This window comes from Belonocnema kinseyi, chromosome 4 (genome assembly GCF_010883055.1).
Source record: "Belonocnema kinseyi isolate 2016_QV_RU_SX_M_011 chromosome 4, B_treatae_v1, whole genome shotgun sequence".
NCBI lineage: Eukaryota > Metazoa > Arthropoda > Insecta > Hymenoptera > Cynipidae > Belonocnema > Belonocnema kinseyi.
In genome coordinates, this window is record NC_046660.1 from 17,362,920 (window position 1) to 17,386,754 (window position 23,835).

Consider the following 23,835-nt stretch of genomic DNA (forward strand, 5'->3'; position numbering starts at 1 on the left):
CTCTCTGTCAAAAGCTACAGTGTTGCCAAATCTTTTCGTAAAACATGGCCAACTCTGTATTTTATTTTAAGTCGGATACAGGACATATTTTCAGACAGCCACTGTAGACGAGCCAACTCTATCTATTATAATTTCGACACGTACCATCTATACATGCTCACACTTTGAAAGTACCATATGCATACTTCAAAGATCAAAACAAATTGATTTATACTATGTGACTTTCAGACATACGAATCCTTTAGAACGGCTGAACGGCCTCACTATCCACGCTCTCAAACAGGCAGTGGGGAAAAAATTATAAATGCAAGCGATTTTTAAATTCTGATTGTTCAAAATTGTCTGTTAATGCAAAAAGCGAACAAATATCGGTTCTTGCGTTTTTCTTGTATTTGCTTTCAAAAAGGTTTCCTACAGAACTGCTACATGTATTACTGTGGATGACAAATCGAGTAGTCAATTTTTGTTAGCCTAAGTTAGCAAATACCTTGCATCACAAATGCAGGCACTTTCACAACTCCTAACGTAGCTGTCAACTTTCTGCAGCATTTATATCCAATTTTAAAATAAAAGAGCTTGGAGTTTCTGTCCGTAAAGTTTCTCAGAACACAAGATATTCTATTTTAGGAAAAATTTAATTATCTTTATTGTTGTTGTAGTATTGAGTTCAGAGTTCGAGTGCTTGCCTAATGGCGATCCTATTCCCGACGTTCCTCGGCCCGGAACTTCTTCTCTTGCCAGACATAATTCTTCTGAAAGGTCTTTTTCTCCTGCCAGGCCTCATGCTCTGGCCATGCCTTCCCCTCCTGCACAGCCACCACTTCGCGCAAGGTCCAGGTCTACTCCTACCAGACATAGTTCTTTACTTATTCTGGGTTTTGAACCTGAGAAGCTTGAATATATTCGACTTACTCCACATACCAATCCCCAACGGCGATTTCAAATTCGAAGATACACCTTTCCTGCCGATAAACCAATCTGGTTGCGAGAAGGACGTAACACCTTTTTGCCAATGCCAACCGAAGAACAAAAAGTATTAACAACAGCGAATGGTGACATCTTAGCAATAATGGGATCTAATACAGTTCTTCGTGGAATATATAATCATGATGGAAAACGGGTAGGCATAAACGTGAGAAATGGTGCAGTTTTCAAATTGGACCTAGAATTAGCCCGTGAAACTCCACTGGGCTCTGCTCGTCGAATCCAACAGAGTTTTGATATAGTACTTTTAAACCAAGTCTAAACCACAATGCTTCATACCTTTACTCCATTTATATAAATCGTGGACCTAAAATATGTTATAGTTTGAGTGCCAGATTTGGATGAAACCCAGTAAAAAGAAAACCTTAAGGTCCGCCCATGTAGCGACGGATTTTAAGGTGTGATCAAAAGCAGAAAGAATTGCGGAAAGTCAGCATGTTATTGTAAAAAAGGCATGAGTAAAGAATCATTAATAAAGAACAATGTAACTGAAAATGAAAACTATCATTTAAGATGTTATTTTTTCGCATCGTAGCTCGCTTTTCTTGACCTCCACGAAAAAGCCTGAAGTTAGGGTATTTCGATTTTCCACCGTTGGAGGCCAACAGGCCTCAGGCCCATTTCTTGTCCTTCTTCTAATTTCCTCACCTAACAGGCAAATTTTCCAAAGGACCCCTCTCTAAATTCCCCATGGTACTGAGCACAGTAAATGATGTATGAACGCTGACATTTCTGCCATGCGCAGTAGTGATTTATGTATATTTTTAGCTTATGTTTACTCTAATTATGGTTATGTTAATCGTGCTCTACTCCAAATTTCCCAAAGTGTGCGCCAGTCATTTTTTTCAAGAAATAAATAAAAAAGTCATGAAACCGAGGAAAGTACGTTTTAATTAATTCATCTGTCCTTTTAAAATGACTAGAATTTTTGAAACTAATACAATTTTGGAAACTAGTAAAATTTTGAATATGAATAAAATCGGTAAAATTTTGAAAATAAATCCATTTGATAAAGTTGTTGAAAATGTTGAAATTAAAAAAAATTAAAAATGGTAAAATTTTGAAAATTATTAAAGTTGATAAAGTTTTTGAAAATTATAAAAATTTTGATAATTTAGGTAATTTTGTAAGATACAGGTCAACCCCCATCCAAATTTCCTAAAATATCTGTCGTGGCGTACCTCCCACTCCTAATTTCCCATAGTATCTGTCATGACGGATTTCCCCCACTCCAAATTTCCCATAATATCTATCATGGCGGATTTCCCCCACTTTAAATTTCCCATAATATCTGTAATGGTGGATATCCCCCACTCCAAATTTCCCATAATATCTGTAATGGCGGACCCCCCACTCAAAATTTCCCATAATATCTGTCATGCCGGACCCTCCACTCCAAATTTCCCATAATATCTGTCATGACGGACCCCCCAATCCAAATTTCCCATAATATCTGTCATGGCGAACCCTCCACTCCAAATTTCCCATAATACCTGACATAGCGGAGCCCCACTACAAATTTCTCATAATATCTGTCATGGCGGAAAAAATCCTTTAAAATCTCATATTAAATTACTGTAATAAATTGAAAATTCCTTGGAACCTTTTAAAGTGCTCTCAAATATTTCGAAACCTTCAAAATCTTTTGAAACGCCTTGACATCTTTTTAAGATTTCTAAGGTACTTTGGAGTGTTTTAAATAACTGCTAAGATTGTTAAAATTCTTTGAAATTTCTTTAAATTATAAAAATGAATTGAAAATTCATTGACAACTATTTAAATATCCTCAAATATTTAAAAGCCTTAAAAATCTTTTGAAATCTCTTGAAAATTCCTTGAAATTTTTAAAATACCCTCAAATATTTCAAATCTTTTAAACTTTCATACTACATTATTGAAATCAATTGAAAATTCCTTGGAATATATTAAAATATACTAAAACATAACAAATCTTTCAAAATCTCATATTAAAATACCGTAATCAATTGGAAATTCCTTGGAACATTTTTTAATATTCTCAAATATTGCAATCCCTTCAAAATATTTTGACATACCTTGAACATTTTTTTTAAATTTTTAAAGTACTTTTAAATTTTTTTAAATAACTCTTCTAAAATTTTTGGATCCTATGAAATTCCTGTAAATCATAAAAATAAATTGAAAATTCCTTGAAAGCTTTTGAAACATCCTCAAATATTTAAAATCCTTAAAAATCTTTTGAAATCTGTTGAAATTTTGTAAAGCTTCAAATTGAAATTTAAAAAAGAGAAAAGTTTCAAAACGTTGAATATTGAAATGTTTGCAGATTAGAGTTTTGAAAATGGGATCAATAAATTCAAAGCTTTCGAAATTTAATTTTTAAAAATGTTCAGCTATTGAATAAGAATAATTTTCAACTCGATGGGATTCAAGTCTTCAAATTTTGAATTGTAAACATGAAAGTTTATTTATAAAAAATTAATAATCATGAATAAATTGAAAGCGTTCGAAATTTAAACGTACGTTTTTCAATTGGGCAATCTCTAAATTAAATTATTTCAGACTGAAATTTAGAACACAGAAAAATTTCAAAATGTTAAAAATGTCAATATTTGTAAATTAGTTAAAGTATTAAATTAAAGTATTAATAGAAATTACTGGAGTTAAAGTTTAACTATTTCTAAAACGATTTTTGTATATAATTATAAAATTATGTGTTTATATATATATATATATATATATATATATTTTTTTTTTTTTGAAAAACACACTTTTAAATTTTAAACGCCTTCAATTTATTTATGATTACTATTTTTATGTAAATTTTTAAAAATTGAATTTTTATTATTCCATTTTCAAAACTGTACAAAAATTTCAATGTTTAATTTTTTGAAATTTTTCTGTTTCCTAAATTTCAATCTGGAGCATTAAAAAATTTCAAGAGATTTCAAAAGGTTTTGAAGAATTTTAAATATTTGAGGATATTTTAAGAGATGTCAAGGAATTTAAAATTTATTTTTATAATTTAAAGGAATTTCAAAGAATTTTAACAATCTTAGCAGAGTTATTTTAAAAACTCCAAAGTACCTTAAAAATCTTAAAAAGATGTCAAGGCGTTTCAAAAGATTTTGAAGGTTTCGAAATATTTGATAGTACTTTAAAATGTTCCAAAGAATTTTTAATTGATTACGGTAATTTAATATGAGATTTTTAATTTTCAAGTGATTTCAAAAGATTTTAAAGGATTGTAAATATTTGAGGATGCTTAAAAAGATGTTAATGAATTTTCAATTCATTTTTATAATTTAAAGGAATTTCAAAGAATTTTAACAATTATAGCAGGGTTGTTTAAAACAACTCCAAAGTACCTTATAAATCTTAAAAAGATGTCAAGGTGTTTCAAAAGATTTTGAAGTTTTCGAAATATTTGAAAGTATTTTAAAAGGTTCCAATTTTTTTCTGAAAATTTAACTATTTTGTAGAAATTTTTGTTTTTGTTTAAAATTTATTTCTTTTGACTACAAGAAAATTAATCTTTTTTTCGAAAATTCAAATATGATCAAACATTAATTTTTGCATAGGAAATTACACTTAGTGAAAAATAAAATTTTTTTGTGCAAAGCTCATGTATTTTATTAAAAATGCCTTTTTGAAAGTTGAACTATTTATATTAAAATATAGTCAACTAATCATTAATAATATAATATAATATTTTATAATCATAATAATAACATCAATATTTGATTTAAATTGAGTCAATGACGTTTTTGCGATCACGTGCTCGTTAGTACCACGTGACTGAAATAACCCACTTCCTCAAAAATATTTTCATCTCAATACATAACCTCAAAAAATCGCCAGACCAACCGTCATTGCATTGATCGTTGCTTTATTTAAACACAAAACTTTAATTATAAAAAAATTGATTTCGGAAGAACAATTGAAACAAAATTTTCTCATAAACAACTTTCAAAACAATGTTAACAGAAACAAAAATTTGGCAAAACCACACTTAAAACAATTTTCCGAGTGCAGTTTTTGGGTTATATCTTCTATTATGAAAATCAAAAAAGAACAATCTCAACAATTTTAGTCTCCATCATAACTATATATTAGAAAACTAAAATAAAATAACCTACATAGACCAATCTTCCATTCTAGGCATACATAGATGTAAACATTTCAATGTTCAAGTCTTCTCTCACATTTTTCAAAAATTTATTTGGAATCTTTTGCCTTCGGTCCAAACAGGGTATCTTATTTGTTCTTTTGCTATTTTAAACAATCGTTGACGACCTAACCTCAATATCGCTCCTTGTAGTCTTGAAGAGGGACTGGTACCAGTCGGAAACGTTGACAAATGAGTTAGACCTAAAATGAATGAAATTTCTGACCACTAAGCCACATACGTTTTTTACCATTTATCGAAATTGTTTGGACTTGAATTGCCTGAAATTAAGGCATGCTGAAATTGAGCTGAAGACATTTTTTAATGCCTTGTTCTTGAGATGGAGGCATACTTTACTTTATGTCTTGGAGACAATTTTCCACATCTTGAACAAATATTTATACCTTCAGTCGAGCGACTAATTTTAATCACTTTGAAACACGGGCGATCCATAACTTTGAGACATGAATTTTCGTCTTAAAGTCATGAAAGGATTTATAAAATGACATCGCAGCGCAGTTCGTAAAGAGGGCACCTCGACTTCATCAATTAATTTTGCGTTCGTATTTGCAAGAATCTCATTTGCAAACTGACAATCTGAAATAATTGTACGCCCACTAAAACAAAAATCGATTGTAACAGGCGTGCTCAGAAGGCTTATTAAATTCGGCATAGATTCAGCTTTACTTAAACTATTTCCAGTACATCGAGCCCTAGATAGTACGTGAGAAAGAGTGTTTTTTGGAAGTGATTTAATGAACCAAAATATTGCTTAATTAAATTCTGAAATCTTCTTTTAAATATGGGACCAAGAACATAATTAAATATTTGCTGGTTCTCAAATTATTTTAAAAGGTGTGAAAGCATGCCTAAGATGGAAATCTTTCGTAAGAGCAACAGTTGAGCTTCTATCTTTTGTCAACACATGATAAATAAGAAACAAATGTTTGCGATAGCCACTCGTTTTTTTTCAATTTAATTTCAGAAGTGAGCGTTTTTTTACAAAATACATTTAGGAGATGCTGTGATAAAGATTGTAAAGTTATTGGAGTCTCGTCATCGTAGGCGGTTAATATTGTTTTTTCATATTTTGAAGAATTTATAGAAATTCTTCAAAGTTTGAAATGGGCGCTGGAGTATGCACTACGTAAATTGTTCATATAAATCTAAAACATTAAGTACATTTTGATAACCGTTTTAAAGAACCTGCCCAATAATTTTGCCTTCTCAGAAACTGACTCTAATTGCAAGTAAATATGTCAGAATAACAATCTTCACATATTCAATCTATCAAATGAGTACTGTGTGATATCTTTATTATATATCATATAGAAGCAACGCAACATTATATAATTTAATTAATTCTTTATTAAAACTCTCTTTTTATACACAAATTAGGAAACATGAGGATTGTTACTATACTCTTTTTGGCGATAATCTTCAATTCTGTTGGTAAATATAATAATATAATACATCTGCAATTTGAATGAAGAATTCAGAATGTGTGTTTTACAAGAAATAGAATTCGAGAAGGCTCCCTATCCATATGAAATTCGTATGCATTATAAAAACAGAAAGTATATTTTCAGTTAATGTGGCAGCACAATTTTTTTATGTCCGTCTTAGTCTAAATTGGCTACCCGGCCATTTTTCCGGAATCAACTGCGCACGTAGAAATTTAGAGATTACCACGAATAAGCCAGGATTTTGAATCTGGAGCGAAAACGTGATCTTTCCGGATGAGATTATTTTGAGAAGCGGTTACTAGGCTTGTCCCTAGCCAGAACAAAATATTAACCAGAATATCATTCTGTGAAGGTAATAAAGAGGTTTCCTTGTCGGAGAAAATAAATTTACGATCCAAATTCGAAATATGAAGAAGGTGACTTAACTTTTTTTAATTTGGTTAAATTGATAGATTTCCTTGGAAGTCAGCACGAGATGGTTTTAAAGTCACTAAACATAAGGTTTAGTTAATTAATTTAGAACCGCACAGTTGGGAGTCTCCCATTTGTGCACGTGTACATTTAGGAATCTTCCAGCGGTGCAAGTCCACAGTACCATCTGCGCACGTAGATTTGTATCAGAAAAATATCATCGTGTTAATTGACACGTTCACAATTGGGATTCGCCCATCTGTGCACTTACACAGTTGAAATGTGCACAGTTATGTTTGTGGCCACCAACGTGCACAGAAATTATCATAAAACATACCTGCTTTTATAATTCAGTTGGTTGGTTTATTATAAAAGGGGTAAAATAAAAACAGAGTTACGGAACCCCACCATAAGGAGATCAGAGAATTCATTTTCTGAATCCAATCTTTTGCTGTCTTAAAAACGACTTGTAGTAAGGATTTGAACTGATTTCAGATTATTTTTGTATTGCAGGACTGAAAACTTGTTTCGAAATGTTCCGAAATTAATTCCTGTCAGACAATTTCGCCAGGTTTATAACCTTACGTTCAAACCACTACAACATTTAAGATTTCTCATTGTGTTATACGTGTGACTTATACATATAGGCAATGAAACTTAAGAGCGTCTTTAAATAAACATAAATTACTTCTTATAATAATTCCTATATGAAACTATCGCATAACGTCAAGTCCTTTTTATGGCACTATTGGGTAAAAACGTTTCAAAAAATTCAAAACTATGTAGAGTACATTTTACATCACGGGGTTGATGATATACCAATATACGGTTGTCTACTTTAAAACAAGTTTAATCTTCTGTTTCTTGTTGCAGAGTTGAATCTTCAGCTTGAGTGTTTGCCTAATGGTGATCCTATTTCTGGTATTCCTCGTTCCGGTGCTTCTTCTTCCCCCGATAGACATTCTTCTCCTGAAGGGCCTCTTCTTCCTTCCGAGCCTCAGCTTTGTGCTACATCCAGTACTCATCCTGCGTTGCCTTCATTTCGTGCCAGGTCCAGTTCACCTTCTTTAAAAAGACTTGGATTGAACCACAGTGAAATTAAAAATGTTCAGCTTATTTCCCACAACAATCCGCACCGGAATTTCGAAATTCAAAGATACACTTTTTCTGCCAATCAACCGATTAAATTGCGAACGAAACGTAATTCTATTGGGCCTATGCCAACTGAAGAACAAAGTGTATTAATAACATCCACTGGTGACGTCGTTGCAATAATAGAAACTAGAACATTTCTTCGTGGAATATATAATCAGGATGGAACTTGGCGGGTGGGTATAAACATGAGAACCGGCGCAGTGTTCAAATTGAGTAAAGAATTAGTACATGACGTTCCATTAGGCCACAATAACCCAATCCGAAAGAAATTTAGAGTAGAACTCTTGAATCACGAGTAAAACGCAATTTTCTGCACGATTAATTTATTTTAAAATATGTAAACCTAGAATATAATATTGTTTGATATTCGGCGTCAGATTAAAATGTTATAGATAAATCCGAGATGAAATTTAACTCTTGATTTGAACCTATAACCTAATTTAACGCCATTTGAACCTTTGGCCTCTACTGTAAATTTCCAACTCCTACAGAATAGAAAATTAGATCCTATTGTTCATCTCTTTTAACCTGCAGGCCCTACTTTTAATCTTTAAAAGCTACAGCCGTAGTAAGGTAGGGATATGGTTCTATATTAGGGGCATCGCCTATTCCCTCTCTGTGCTACGTCTGGAAGATTCTTGAGGAGAGTAGAGAAAGGAAATTTAATGTTTATTTATAATAAAAAATAACGTTATGCAAATAATTATATATAAGTAGAAGAATAATAAGGAATAAGATCAACAGATTATTCCAAGTGGGCACCGGGACGTCCTAAAGACGTTCTTAGAATGTACCTCTATGTCATATGACTTGACGTCTTTAAGACATCCTTTGGATCTTTTCATGTCTTTGAAAGGTCCTCAGGACGTCCTTAAGACGTTCGCCGAAAGACATATATAGGACAAGTTTAGGACTTCTGTGCCCACTGGGTTGTTTGAGCCTATAAAAATAGATTTATTCCATTTTTGTTTAAGAATACATTACATCGCAATAGGCCTGCTGAAACTGTTTTATAGTTTTAAAAAATCTAAAAGAATCTAAGACTTTCCGCATTTATACCTGACCCCGCTCTCACTTCTTTTTCTTTTTCTATAAGATATTACTTTTCCACTTAGGTATTTTTCGTCGGAGTACGTCACATTTAATGTAGCGAGTTGCGATGGAGACGATTGAATGCATAATGCAAGATACGTTTTAATTATTCCACAGTAATAATTTGCACCTAGAAAAGTTTTTTGTGAAAAGTCACGAAAGTGCGATCTTTTGCTAATAGCTTTCGCGTAAAGAGATTGGTAAACTCGTCAAAAGAATCAAAAACAAATTTTATCACCAATGATAAAGATGTTGAGGGATAAGAGGCTGTAGCTATCAAAAGACGTTCGCCGACCATTTTTACTCACACGAATATCAATCCAGTGCGATGCATGTTTCTTTGCTCATTTAATGTTAGAAACGATATAGGCCGGTCTGACCCAAATCTGCGGAATTCAATCCACGGGAAATACCCAAGTCAAGCATGCTGGTATATTTCGAAAAGCTTGAATAATCTCTAATCTGTTCATCTTTTTTTGTTTGATTGGCAAGCGATGGTCGATTTGCTGATAAGTTATTTACTTTACTGTATGTAGACTGTTCATTGATTTTGTCAATGGACCTCTCAATTTTTCCGGCAACCGTACGCAATGTCACCGACTCTGCTCGATGTTTACTGATGGTCAAAGTTTTGATTTTGTTTATTAAAGACAAACTCTGCTTATTAGGGTGAGCCGCAAAAAGCGAATTTTAGACAATTGAATCCTCACTATAAAAAAAGTTGCCTTGGCTAATCAGGATGAAGCTAATATTTTTAAATCATTATTATAGCAAGCTGCCAAGGTCACAAAGGTAAAAAAATAGTAAAAAACCGGTTTCTCCAACTTTTCATCTAAATTTTTAATTAGATAACTTTTAAAAAAATTTTAGTAATAGAATAAGGCAAAATATATATTTTTTGAAGTATTGTATTAACTTTTTTTTGTGAGTTATAACTTTTTTGAGAAAAATTGAAAAAATGGCAAAAATATGGGAATTTTTTTCAACAAATTGACATGTGTTTGTAGAAAATGGTTACTCGTGTATTTCATTTTATTCATCATTATTAATTTATGATTAATGTATATTATGAAACATGGAAACCTGCATTTATTTGGTGATTTTTGTCAACTTTGATTCCACCTCTGTCCGTGGGTCTGCCCCGACGTTCAATTGTTTTCGCTATGCGCTCGGCAACTGTTGGATTTTGTCACTCTCTGCACGTCTTCGCTTATGCTCGATCGGATAACCTTAACACCTAGACTTTGTTAACACTTTAAAAAATGAGTAACTGATATACATATTTTTTACATTGCATAATTTTAGAGAATGTTGTCTACTGTGCGATCCTTTGTATCTTTTGGTCTTAACGAATTTATGGAATTAGCGTAATTAATGGAATTCGCTAAGCTTATGCAATTCACAGAATTCATAGAATTCAAGGAACTAACGGAGTTTATGAAATTCAAAGAATTCACGGAATGCATGTAACTCCCGGAATTCCTGGAATTCACGGGTTTAATGGAATTTATGGAATTCGATAAATTCATCGAATTCTAATATTTCATGAAATTCCCGGAAATAATGAAATTCATTGAATTGAAGGAATTTATGGAATTTACAATATTCACGGAATTGATCGAATTTAAGGCATTAATGAGATTCCAGGAATTCCTGAAATTCAAGGAATTCACTGAAATCATGGAACCCACTGGATTTGTGATATTCAACTTATTAATAGAATTGATCTAATTCGCAGAATTCATAGAATTCGCGAGATTCATGGAATTCACAGAATGCATGGAATTAACAGAATTTATGGAATACACGAAATTTATGAAATGCCTGGAATTCAATGAATTCAAGGAATTCACTGTGTTAGGACTGAAATGAACGTAATGGACTGCATTTGTAAGTTTGTTTAACATGGCTTACGCCAAGAAGCGCGGTCATTTTATTAATTAAACAAAACAAGAACATACAAGTGTTTGAGTGACTAATCTCGCTACCAGCAACAGGCGAACTGAACTCAATGGTAGCCAAAAATAGGAAAACGACAGCGAGAATGTGTAAATCTGTGAGTGTGTGTATGATTAATTGAAATAAGACTTGTACGTGTAAATAAGAACATAATGACCAAAAACCGGATGAAGAAATCAATATTTTGACGTCGCCGCTAATTGAATACGTATTCAGCTATTAAAATTAGAATTACATAAAACATGATAAAATGAATGAAAAACATGTAAGATTGCATGTAAATCTTGAACATTCCGCCCGCCTTTCATCGCAGACGAAATGGAGTTACTATTACACTATTTCACTTGTGACTTCCTTTGGATCACTAGTCGCTCGTGGAAGTAGACAAAACTTAAGAAGTGGTCGGGTGACTGTGCCGCGTTGCGTCTTCAACTTGACAACTCTGATTAAACCATCTCTTCCATGATGAAGTTTGATGACTCGTCCCAGGGCCCACTTGGTAGGAGGCAGGTTTTCGTCTCGAATGAGAACGAGATCGTATAACTAAATGGAAGGCTGTACGGTTTTCCATTTCTAACGAGGTTGAAGTTCCTTAAGATATTCTGAAGACCAACGTTTCCAGAAGTGCGGGCGCATTTGTTGTATTAGTTGCCAACTTGACAAACGATTGTGGGCAACGTGAAGACAACGACGATGACAATCTTCTATCACAATCTTTGTCAAAATGCAATCCGATGGTAAAAGCAATGGATGTTTCTCATTAAATGAAAGTAGATAATGCTTTAAACGTCCCCCAACTCGTAGAAGTTCACCATCCCCAAATGGATTGAACTTTAAAAGACGACTCCGCTTTGAGACATCATCCTTTTCCTTCGAGACTGCGATCTCCTCTGGGAATGCACGATGCTGTTCATGTCGAATCAAGCTCAGATGAGCTTGATGAAGTTCGGAAGCAGTGGTGTAAGGTGATGTTATCTTGGAAATATGTGTCATGGCGTTGTAGAATCGAAAGCATAAAGCGGTGATTCGAAGAAGACGGCCCAATGATGAATATGGGTGAAACAAGTACCAGTGGTTTTTCTTAAAAACAACAAGATTGACCTTCACTCGTTCCTCCATGTCCACTGAGCTGTCTGGAGGTTCAAATGGACTAGATGGCCGGTCATCCGAATTAGGCAGCCATTTTGGCCCATTCCAATAGAGGGAGAAAGATGAGAATCCGAGAGCAGAAACTCTACGCGAAGCACAATCAGCTGGATTGTCTTTAGCCGGAACATAATGCCAGATTGCTGATGGAAGAGTGGTCTGTATCTCCGAAACTTGATTTGTGACGTAGGTCTTACGTCGCGATGGTGAATTCGATATACACGCCAGAATATTTGTTCAATCCTACCACATGTGGAGCGGAACAGCAAGGTTGAGAATGTTCTGAACATATGCGACGAGGCGAGGCAGAAGGATCGCAGCGCACAGTTCAAGACGAGGAAGCAAGACCATTTTTACAGCTGCTACCTTTGTTTTGGATGCGATAAGCACCACTGAACAATCTTTAATGTTGTGAACTGATTTAACGTAAACAACAGCTGTATAAGCCCGTTCTGAAGTATCATTGAAGATTCTATAAGATTTCTCATATAAGATTTCCTTTTGTTTCTACAGAATTTTCCGGATCTGATTTCAACCGCGCGCTCCTAAACTTCAGCGATTTTAACAACTCATTTCGCAGACTTTGTCTTTTCTTGATGCAGTACATCTTTAAGTTTAGCGATATCGAGAACGTTTTGAAAGATTCCGTGTTCGTCGAGTAGTAGAGGCCTTTCTGAATTTTCCAACTGTTTTGGGAATAAAAGGAAAAAATATTTATGTGGCATCTTATCTATCTCGAGTACTCACTCCTGAAAGTCCGGATTAAGAAAGCACAAGAGAAAAACCTTTGTAAACAGCTCCTCGATAAGAGGATGCACGGTATCTACCACAGAAATGTGAAGGATCAGTCAATGTCTTGTGAGCTAACATTTGCTTTCCTTAAACCGCCGGATTGAAGTCTGGTACGGAGGATTCATTTTTGCATGCCAAGACGGTGTCATTTCCACCTTCACATACCGTCGCCACATTTTGAGCCAAGACATTCCTGATGATAGCTGCAGAGCGTGCCATGCACACCCCGAGCATTTAGCTCACATACTATCTAGTTGTTCAACTCACGGGGGAACGATCTACATTCGAAGGCACAATGAGGCACTAAGAGTGCTTTATTACCATCTCTGTCGAATTTTCGGCACCAGCTGACAAAAACATCATAGCCAAGGAGAATGAAAAGAAAGAGAGGTATCGAAACCTTATAAGGGAGTTGCGACGATTGTACCCGGAATATTCTGTTAAACTAATCGTCCTTATCATCGGCGCTCTTAGAGGTGCTAAGCTTTCACTTGCTAATGGCCTAAAAAGTATCCCTGCGTGTCAACAATATGCTAAACACTTGCGGGAAAAATGCAGAAGGCGGTAGTCCTTGGGTCGCTCCGTGTTCTTAGGGCGCACGAGGCTTTTGCTGGATCGTCGTATTGATTCCTTTACAGACTGTAACCACCTATCTCACGGTTGTGAGACGTGGTTGTGGCTGAAATTTTACCGCGATTTCGCTGGGAGCACCCGCTCCCAGCGAAATCCTGCGGTTGTCCTTATGACAAATTTTTAAATATATATATATATATATTTAATTTCATTAATTATTTCAGCACTAAGTATGGTCCAGAATCAACTTCAGCAAGCAGCTCAGAGAATCCTTCCGAAACAGAGAATTAATAGTTTGCTCTCTAGAAACGAAGTAGATGATTCAACTGAATGATTGTAAGTGTCTTGAAATATTTTTTAAATTTCAAAAACTATTGAAAGTATAATTTTACACACTATCACAACAATCTAAAAGCTCGGTAACAAGCAGAATACATTGAAATATGAAAATCAATGATGTCATGAAATCGTCAGACTCACTCGATTCATTTAGGTTAAAGGACATCGGTGTTAACAAATCGTAATACTTACCGCAATAACTGTTCTATCAGGAGCGAAGACTTCCTTTTTCCAAATGAGCTAATCCTTTAAAAAGTTATCTTCACACACTGCGTGTCCAGGTATAACAATGAAATCGTTTTTGGCACGCTTGACTGCGTGTTGCCAATTTTCAACCTCATTTTTTTGGAACGCAGAAAAAAACTTTTTTTCTCCACTTGAACGGGCTTTGTCGTTCCCTCATTTACAGTTCGGAGCTATACATTGATGCCCACCCATTTTGATTACATATTTATTCGCAAATGAATATAATACGCCAAAAAGACGACAGACGTGTGACATTTCACAAGTTTTTACATGCAAAATAATAACAGACAACTGGCAGAACGGGCGTCGCAGCGGTGGCGCCAATGTTTCAAGACTCGCCGCTCTTCACAAAACTGACTCGCGCCTCTAATGCAAAAGCGAAAATCGTGTCACCCCCCTGGGGTAGGTCACATGTTCTAATTACCCCACTTATTGTAAATAGACCACGCCCTTCGATTAATTAGAAGATTCCACGCCTCCCCCACTCCTCCTTTTAGAACGCGCCACTCAGCTAATTACAGGCCGCCCTTCTTGCCCAGGGTGTATATTGACAATAAGCTGTAGACCCTCTGTCGTTCTCTAGCGTTCAGTTATTTTACCGTTCTCAAGAGTTAAATTCTCAAAAGAAAATTGCCGAATTATAAAATAACCGAACCACAAAATTTTTTCAAATTTAAACAATTTAAAAAATTGCCTTTCTTAATGTTATTTATTTATTAAATGTATAATAATAAAACATTTGAAAAATATATTTTTTTTAATGTTTAAAATTTCTAAAATAATTGTTTGAATTTAAGATAACAATAATTTCAATAAAAATATATTTTATTACTTGAAAATTTCCCAATTCAAGAATTTTATTATTCGGGAACTGTCCAGTGTCAGGAATTTTATTATTCACGATATTTTCGTCATCAAAAACTATACACCCAGAAATATATTTTTTTCATTTAATGTTATCTAAAATTTAACAAATTTAAACAATCTGTTCGGAAATTTTATTATTCGGGAATTTAAAAATTCGGTAATATTATAAACTGTTCTGGAATTTCCCAAACAGGTCATAATATAAACTGTTCGGGAATTTTAATATTCAGGAACATACAAATGAGATTTTATTATAAACTGTTCGGAAATGTTATTATTAGGGAATTTTCTAATTCGGTAATATTATAAATTGTCGTCCTGATTTTTCACCACAAGTGTATTTGAATATTATTTTTCATTTTGAAAAAGCTATTCATTTAAATATTAAAATCAAAGCACACTTTTAAAAAGGGTTTTATAATTTAAGTGAATAGTTTTTAGAAAGTAAGGAATAATGTGCAAATAGAATATTGTGAAGTCATTTTTTTATAAGTTATTGAAAAAATAAAGTTTTATCTTATAACATATCCCAATTAAAAAATTTATTGCGAAAATTTTAGTCCTATAAATAAAGTTCGTTAGCCAGATATTTTTGATAATAATTCAAATAGTTAGAGAATTTAAAACATTTTTGACATTGTTTTTTTTATAATTTAAAAATTCTATGTGCAGTTATTTGTAGTACTCTGAAATTCGAACAATTTACCTTCTCAACTTTTTTCGATCAAAAGAAAATGATCAGAGTTAAAGCATTTTTTAAGTTCAAAAAAACAAACGAAAATAAAACTTTTAATCCAAAAAACGCGCGACCTAAAAAAGTCAATATAATAAAACCCTTCCTTTTTGAAAGAACTTCAAGATTATCATAGCAATTTTTTTTAATTTTCTTGAAAAATCGAAAATTCAAATGTTTAACCAACAAAGCTTTTAAAAAACCATTTGGCGATCAAACTATGTAAGATAAAAAAATATGATTATATCAAAATTATCCATCCAAAAAGGTCTATAAATTTACTGTTAATCATTTTTATATAGGACGCGTAGTTTTTGTTTTATTCTTAAAAATTAATAATTAAAACATTTTCATTATTGGACAAACGACACAAGCTAAGAAAAAATGGACAAAAGTTTTTCACCCAAAAAGAGCTACAAATATGGTCTTAATAATCTTTTGATAGAATGAGCTGTTTTTGTTTTGATCATGAAAAATAACATTTAAAACGAGAAAATAAAATTGTTGGAAAAACGACACAAGGTGCGAAAAAAATTATTCGAAAGGTTGTTCACTCAAAAACGATCTAAAAATTTGTTCTGAATGACATTTCGATAGGATGCATATTTTTTATTTAAATCGTAAAAAATAAAGTTGAAAATAAACAAATAAAGTTTTTGGAAAGGCGACCCAAAATGCAATAAAATGTGAATTGTTAATTGTGTTGAGAATGTTATTCGTTCAATCCGAAGGAGTTTTACCAAGAGGGGATACACAATCATCAAATTAGAGTTGTTGATGGTCGTCCTTTAATTTTAAAAACTCTGTGCACAAATGTACAGGAAGTACAGGTAGAGTAGAGACGTGAAGAAGTGCTTGAGAGCTGCGCGCGCAGCACGCGACATTTATTTACTGAGTTTCTGTTTTATTTTTCATTCTAATGTTCAGAATATATCCCAAGCCATCTACGTACTGCTTGAACATGTTAATATATAATTATTTGAAATTGTCAACCATAAATACAAAAAGTGTATTTTTGAAGTTTTGAAATAAGCGCGCGAATGGCAACGAATGACGCGCCTCATGAATCGCATGCGCAATAGTGCAGAGGAACATCGTTGGGAGCAGTTGTGAGCCCTGGTGAAAAGTGGGAAAAGTGCTCCCGGAGAATTATGGCATTGTATCTTATCAGGGGAAAGGGAGTATACGGAAATTCGCAACTACGTTTTTACTGCTCAACCATGAAGGTAATTATTACTCTAAAATCAATTATTCTTTCACAACAACAAAATCTTTCCGAAAAATTGCTCTTCTTATTTTCAATACGTCCCATTTTCAAACAAGAAAGTGGCCGCCTGGTCCAAAAGTGCTATTAGAAATTTAAAGCAGATAACGTACGAGATTGGCGCTGAGTGCAAAAAATTTGCACACAATAACAATATGCCAAGTAACATCTGGTGTTAAAAAACTTTTTACCTCCTGTAAACGCGTCCCCAACCTCAAAATTCAGAAACCCCTGATTTATCAAATTTTGGAGCTTCAAATTTCTAATTTTTTTAATGAGGATTTCGTAAATAGTGTTTTGGTTTATGGAAGCCTGAATATTTTGGAGGCTTGTAAGTACCGATTGTGGGAGTTTATAGATTGGTTTTTCGTGTTCAAATCTTATAGATTTTGGTAAAAATTCGTGATATTCGGTTACCTGTGATAAGGTTTTGATGTTATCTTTCCGATAGGAAAGCAGTTTTGACTTGAACCATTTCAAGGGGGAAGTAATTCTTATCAAAAGCGGCTATCTTAACAAGTGTGTCCAATCAACAATTACAATCATGTGAAGCGGAATTCGAGCCTCTGCACGATTTATATTTTTAGAAATAATTAACTGACTCAGCGTCTTCTAATATTTCAGTGGAAACTTTTTTCCTGAGCTGTCTTTCAATTATACGTCTTTTAGATTTTTATAAAAAAAAAGAAAATGAAGTTTTAACAATGTATTTCAACTTTTCTAGTTTGCGATTAGTTGACTTGAATTAAAAAAGATTATGAATGAAAAACAGATTCAATGAAGAAAGACAAATTTTTAATAAATCAGTTAAATTTTCAGTTAAGAAATTAATTTTCACCTAAAAAGAAGAAATTTTTTAACACAATATTTCAACTTTCAAACCAGAAGATGAATTTTCAACAAATAAAAATGATTTTTTACCATAAAAGGCGAATTTTCAGTCAAATACATGAATTTTAAACTAAAAATGATACATTTTCAACAAAAAAAGAAATACTTAAACTATTTTTTAACCAAATAGTTAAATTTTCAACCAAGAAGATTAATTTTAAAAAGCATAAGTTTTCAACTAAAATTGATGAGTATTAAACTATAAATCGAAATTTAATTTTCAGTTAAAATAATAATTTTTAATAAAAAATAATATTTTTGTGAATAATAGTTCAATTTTCAACCAAATACAATAATTTTAAACAAATAAATTGAATTTTTAACAAGGTATTTAAACTTTCAACTTTTACCAAAAAAGATTAATTTTCAATAAAATACATGAATTTTCCATAAAAAACTATCAGTTTGGTTGAAAATTTAACCATCTTCTTGAAAATTCTTTTTGCTTTGTTGATAAATATTTTTTTAACTGAAAAATGAACTATTTAATTTTTTGTTGGCAATTGATCTTTTTACTTGAAACTTTACCTTCTTTAGTTAAAAATTTACGTATTTTGTTTAAAATTTAAACTATTTCTGTTAAAGATTCATTATATTCTTTGAAAATTTAACTATTTTGTTGAAAATTGTTTTTTTATCTTGGTTGATTATTAATTTTTTTAACTGAATTTGTAGTATAGGAAGAGCAAATAAAAATTTTGTTTTAATCATAATTCAAATCCGTAAATGTGAATAGTGAATTTAAAACCTGTTTTGGTTCAAAGTTCAACTACCACTTAGTTAAAAGTGAAATTTCTTTGTTAAAAATTATTTTTTTTTATTGATCATTCATCGTTTATATTTAAAAATCTTTTTTATTTTTTGTCTTTATTTTTTCAAGATGAAACTATTTTGTTAACCTTTTTTTAATTATTTTTTTTAATTGACAATTTAACTATTCCATGTTTGGTTGATAATTTATCTTCTACAATTTTAAAACAATTATTTGGTTGAAAATGGTTGTATTTGGTTTAAAAAATCAGTTTTAATAACAAATTAATCTTCATGGTTTCAACTATTTTATAGTTGGTTGAAAATTCATATATTCTTTTAAATAATCAATTTTCTTAGCTAAAAATTCAACTATTCCATTTTTTGTGAAATTTGTTTAATGGATATTTATTTTTTTTTTTTTTTGAAAATTTAACTATAAGTTTGAAAATTCATCTATTTTGTTGAGAAAGTTTTTTTTTTCAGAAAATTAGTTTCCTTGACTTAAATTTAATTACTTTGGTGGAAAATTACTTTTTAAATTGACAATATATTTAATTTTCTTAAAAACTTATTTCTCTACTTGAAAATTAAACTTGTCTATTTTTTGTTGAAAATGTATCTTTTTGTCAAGAATTCATCTAAAAAATTATTCTTTTTGGTTGAAATTTCTTTTCTTTGGTTAAAATTACTGTTTTAATTGAAAATTAATTTTATTAATTAAAAATTTAACTGTTGTATTTTTCGTGAATTTTTTTAATATACATTTAATGTGTTTGAGTGCAAATTCAACTTTAATTTTGAGAATGCCAATAACAATTGAAATATTTCGTTGAAAATTAATGTATTTTTGTAAAAATTGACCTTTCTGCTTGAAAATTCATTTGTTTGGTTAAAAATTAATTTTTTAAATTAATATCAGAATATTTTTTTTTTAGATTTAACCTTTTTGGTAGCCAATTTACTAGTTTTGTTGCAAATTTAACTATTTTGACACAAATGTATTTTTTTGGCTAAAAACTTATTTCTCTGTTTGAAAATTGAACTATTGCTTATTTTTCTTTTTTTTTTTAAGTTAATATTTTGCAGTAAATAATTCGTCTTTTTTATTAAAATTTGATCTTTTTAGTAGAAAATTAACCTTTTTGGTTGAAAATTCATTTGTATGGTTAAAAATTAGTTTTTTATTGAAAATTAATTTTTTTAATTAATATTTAACTAAATTTGTTATCGAAATTTGTTTTTAGGGAAATTTAATCTTTTTGTTAGCGAATTTATTTGTTTGGTTGAAAATTTAACTATTTTATTTGCTTAAAAACTTCTTTTCTTTGGTTAAAATTACTTTTTGAATTGAAAATTAATTTTTTTGACTAAAAATGTAACTGCCATTTTTCGTGAAAAAATGTTAATGTATATTTAATCTTTTTGGTTGAAGATTCAACTATAAGTTTGATAATTCCAAAAACAATCGAAATGTTTGCTTAAAAATTAATGTTTTTTATTGAAAATTCATTTGTTTGGGTAAAAATTAGTTTTTGATTGAAAATTAATTTTTTAAATTAATATTCAACTATTTTTTAAGGAGATTCAATTTTTTGGTAGCAAATTTAATAGTTTGGTTGATAATTTAACTATTTTGACACAAATGTATTTTTTGGCTAAAAACTTATTTCTCTGTCTGAAAATTAAAGTATTGTTTTTTTCTTTTTTTTTAATTCATCATTTTTAGTTAAAAATTCGTCTTTTTTTATTAAAATTTGGTCTTTTTATTAGAAAATTAACCTTGTTGGATGAAAATTCATATATTTTTTTAAAATTATTCTTTTTGTAGAAAATTAGTCTCCTTGACTGAACTTTCATTTCTTTGGTGAAAAATTACTTTTTAAATTAAAAATTAATATTTTCAACTAAAAATTAACTTTCATTTTTCGTCGAGATTTTTTAAAATTTATTTTTCTCAACCTTTTTGGTTGAACATTCATCTATTTGGGTGAAAATTCAACTATAAGTTTGAAAATTGCATTAAAAATTAAAATATTTGTTTGAAAACTTACGTATTTTTTACAAATGAATCTGTTGGCTGAAAATTCATTTTTTTTTGGTTAAAAATGCGTTTTTTTATTGAAAAATAATCTTTTAAATTAATATTTGACTAAATTTGTTGTCGAAATTTGTTTTCAGGGAGATTTAATCTTTTTGGTAGTAAATTTATTTGTTTAGTTGAAAATGTAACTACTATTTTCTTAATAACTATTTTATTTGCTTATGAACTTATTTCTCTAATTGAAAATTAACTATTCTAGTTTTTGTTTAAAATTTATCTTTTTTATTTAAAAATTCGTCTATTTTGTTGAAAATTATTATTTTCAGTAGAAAATTAGTCTTTGGTTGAAAATTACTTTTTTAATTGAAAATTTATTGTTTTTAGTTAGAAATAAAGTGTTGTAAATTCAACTTTCTTTTTAAAAAATTCGGTTTTACGATTTAAAAACTCAACATTTTGAATGTGATTTTCTTTTCTTTATTGATTTAAAAGTCATTTTTAATTGAAAATGTAACTCTATTGTTGAAAATATGTATTTTTTGGTGGAAATATCAACTTATACACTTTTTGTGAAGAATCGATTTTTTTTATATCAAAGTTTAAGCTGTGTGGTTGAAAATTTCCGTATTTTCTTGGTTGAAAATTAATTATTTGAACTAAGAATGTGATAATGAACTTTTATATTAATAAAATTACCCAATCGGCATTGAGGAAAAGCGACAACAATGCTTTCGATATTTTCGTGACACATTTATTTTTTAAAGAAAGGTGTTTTTAGAAACTACTAATTTTTATTATAAAAAAAAAGACAGTTCTCTTTCTTGACTCATTTAAGAATTTTAAATGATTTTTTTTTTCTTTTGATCAGAAAGGACTAGTGCTCGGAGTCTACGATATAGAAAATAAAGACGATTCTGCAAAGCCAATCCTAACACCTGCAGCTATCAAATACGATCAAACTTGTAATGGAAAGCTACTCAAACAGATCCAGTTGTAAGTCTTTAACTTTCTAGCTAATTTGCATTCAAGTCGATCTTGCTTGCTCAATTTTGGTCATTTTTACATTCTTTGAGACACACGCAGAATTCAGTAAATGGAAATATAGATGCAAATTAAATTTTTTTCACTTTGATTTTCACCTAAATTTTCAGGATGTTTAACTGACCGGAAAAACGGGAATTGTCTTCTTCAGGAAAACCCGGGAATTTGATTTAGTGACCGGAATTTTTCATTCGATTAGTATTTATCTGAAATTGTGAATATATATTTTTTAATTTAAAGAAGGATTTACATTGTAAAATAAACATATAAAAAAGATTGGCAGGATAGTTATTTCGCTAAGAAACATTTCAAAATTTCATATTAAAAGCCTTGATAGTTTTGAATTTGATCATTTTAGATGTAAATATAAAGCAATTTCGAACTGCAAAGCATAAAATTTTATAATTTCCAAAAATATAATCATATCACAGTAATATTCTTTTATTTATTATTATTTCTTTTAAATTCTCAATGTAATATCATAAAATTCTCCGATTTTTGGTTGAAGATTTAAGCAAATCAATCATATCAAATTGAAAAATATTTTATTGGAAAATTTCAATTATCAAATAATAGTTCAATTTTTAGGGTGGCCATTGGACCGGGAAACCGGGAAATGACAGTGCATTTTTTTTGGCCGGGAATTTTACAAATTTTTAAAAGAAAAAGTTGTCCACGTTCGATTTCAACAGTTTTTAAATCAGTTGAATTGTTATGTTTTGCAATTATGATATTATTTAACGTACAATGCATAATTCAAAATTTTTTTATTTTAAAATTTTTTATTTTTAAGCTTATATTTTTAATTTAAAGGAATTTTTAAATGCTTTCATCAAGACTTGAACAAATAAAAAATAAAAGTCTTTGATGTCGAAATTTTTGGATAAAAAACATTTTTATTTAATAAATACATTTTTAAAAATGTATCTGTACTTTGAGTTGCTGAAATTTTATAAACTAGAAATAATTGAATTAAAAAGGATTTTCTGAAAATTGTAGAAAAAAATCTATTCCTTTTGACAGTTATTTAGAAGTTCTGAAAAAATTTATAAAATAATTTTAAATTTAAAACAACTTCCAAATTTCTCAAGATTTTGAAATAAAATTTTGAAACTTTCCAAGGATGTTTAAAATATTTAAAAAGAAAATAATTTTAATGTATAATGTAAGAAGTGTTCAGTTGAAAAAATTGCATTTTTTCAATATTTGATGTTTCTAGCTTAAAATTCCTTAAAATTATATAATTTTGAAAATTTTAAAGTTAATTAATTAATTTTTTAATGTAGAGCATTGAAAATGATAACGTGGATTTATATTTTTTTATATTGGAAAATATTTGTACCTTCAATTTTATACGCGTAAATTATTGAGCATTTGAATACAAAATCTTCTTCTTCGTCTTCCATTTTTTAAATTTTATTGACCGTGAAAAATGTTTGCGGACCGGGAAATGACCGTGAATTTATTTCGTTGATTAAAACGGCCACCCTGTTTTTAACGAAAAATTCAACTATTTTATTTTAGTTAAAAATTTATCAGTTTCGTTGTAAGTTAATTTTTTCTATTGAACATCTTACCGCTCCACTTTTTGTGAAAAATTGACATTTTCTAATTCAAAATTTAATAATTTGGATGTAAATTTGCCTTTTTAAATTGAAAGTTCATTTATTTCTTCAAAAATTCGGTAAAAAGTCGACTTCTATTGTAGAAAATTATTTTTTTCTTTGAAATTTAACCTCATTATTTGAAAATTTTCTTTTTGTTTGAAAATTTATCTTTTAGATTAGAAATAAATTTACTTGGTTTGAAAATAATTTTTTCCTTAAACTAAAAATGAAAATACTATTCAATTTTCGGTTGAAATTTTTGTTATTCCAAAATTCGTATTTTATGGCTCAACACTGATTTTCTTAAATTAAAACTTAATTATTTAAG

General features: G+C 30.4%; 2 protein-coding genes across 2 annotated transcripts in view; one reads left to right on the forward strand and one right to left on the reverse strand.

Moving 5' to 3' along the window:
* Positions 1–11,544: 11,544 nt before the first annotated feature.
* Positions 11,545–14,214, reverse strand: LOC117170773. Its single transcript, XM_033357811.1, has 3 exons — positions 14,206–14,214; positions 11,880–12,552; positions 11,545–11,732 (listed from the first exon to the last, which is right to left on the reverse strand). Exons 1-3 carry the CDS (start codon positions 14,212–14,214, stop codon positions 11,545–11,547), a joined length of 870 nt encoding a protein of 289 aa, XP_033213702.1.
* Positions 14,215–17,019: 2,805 nt separating this feature from the next.
* Positions 17,020–23,835, forward strand: part of LOC117170624 (cytosol aminopeptidase-like) — a 46,650-nt gene continuing 39,834 nt past the window's right edge. Inside the window, exons 1-2 of the mRNA XM_033357524.1 lie at positions 17,020–17,136; positions 21,728–21,852. Coding sequence (XP_033213415.1) covers positions 17,062–17,136; positions 21,728–21,852 — 200 coding nt within the window. The 5' untranslated portion in view covers positions 17,020–17,061. The remainder of the gene's footprint in view (positions 17,137–21,727; positions 21,853–23,835) is intronic.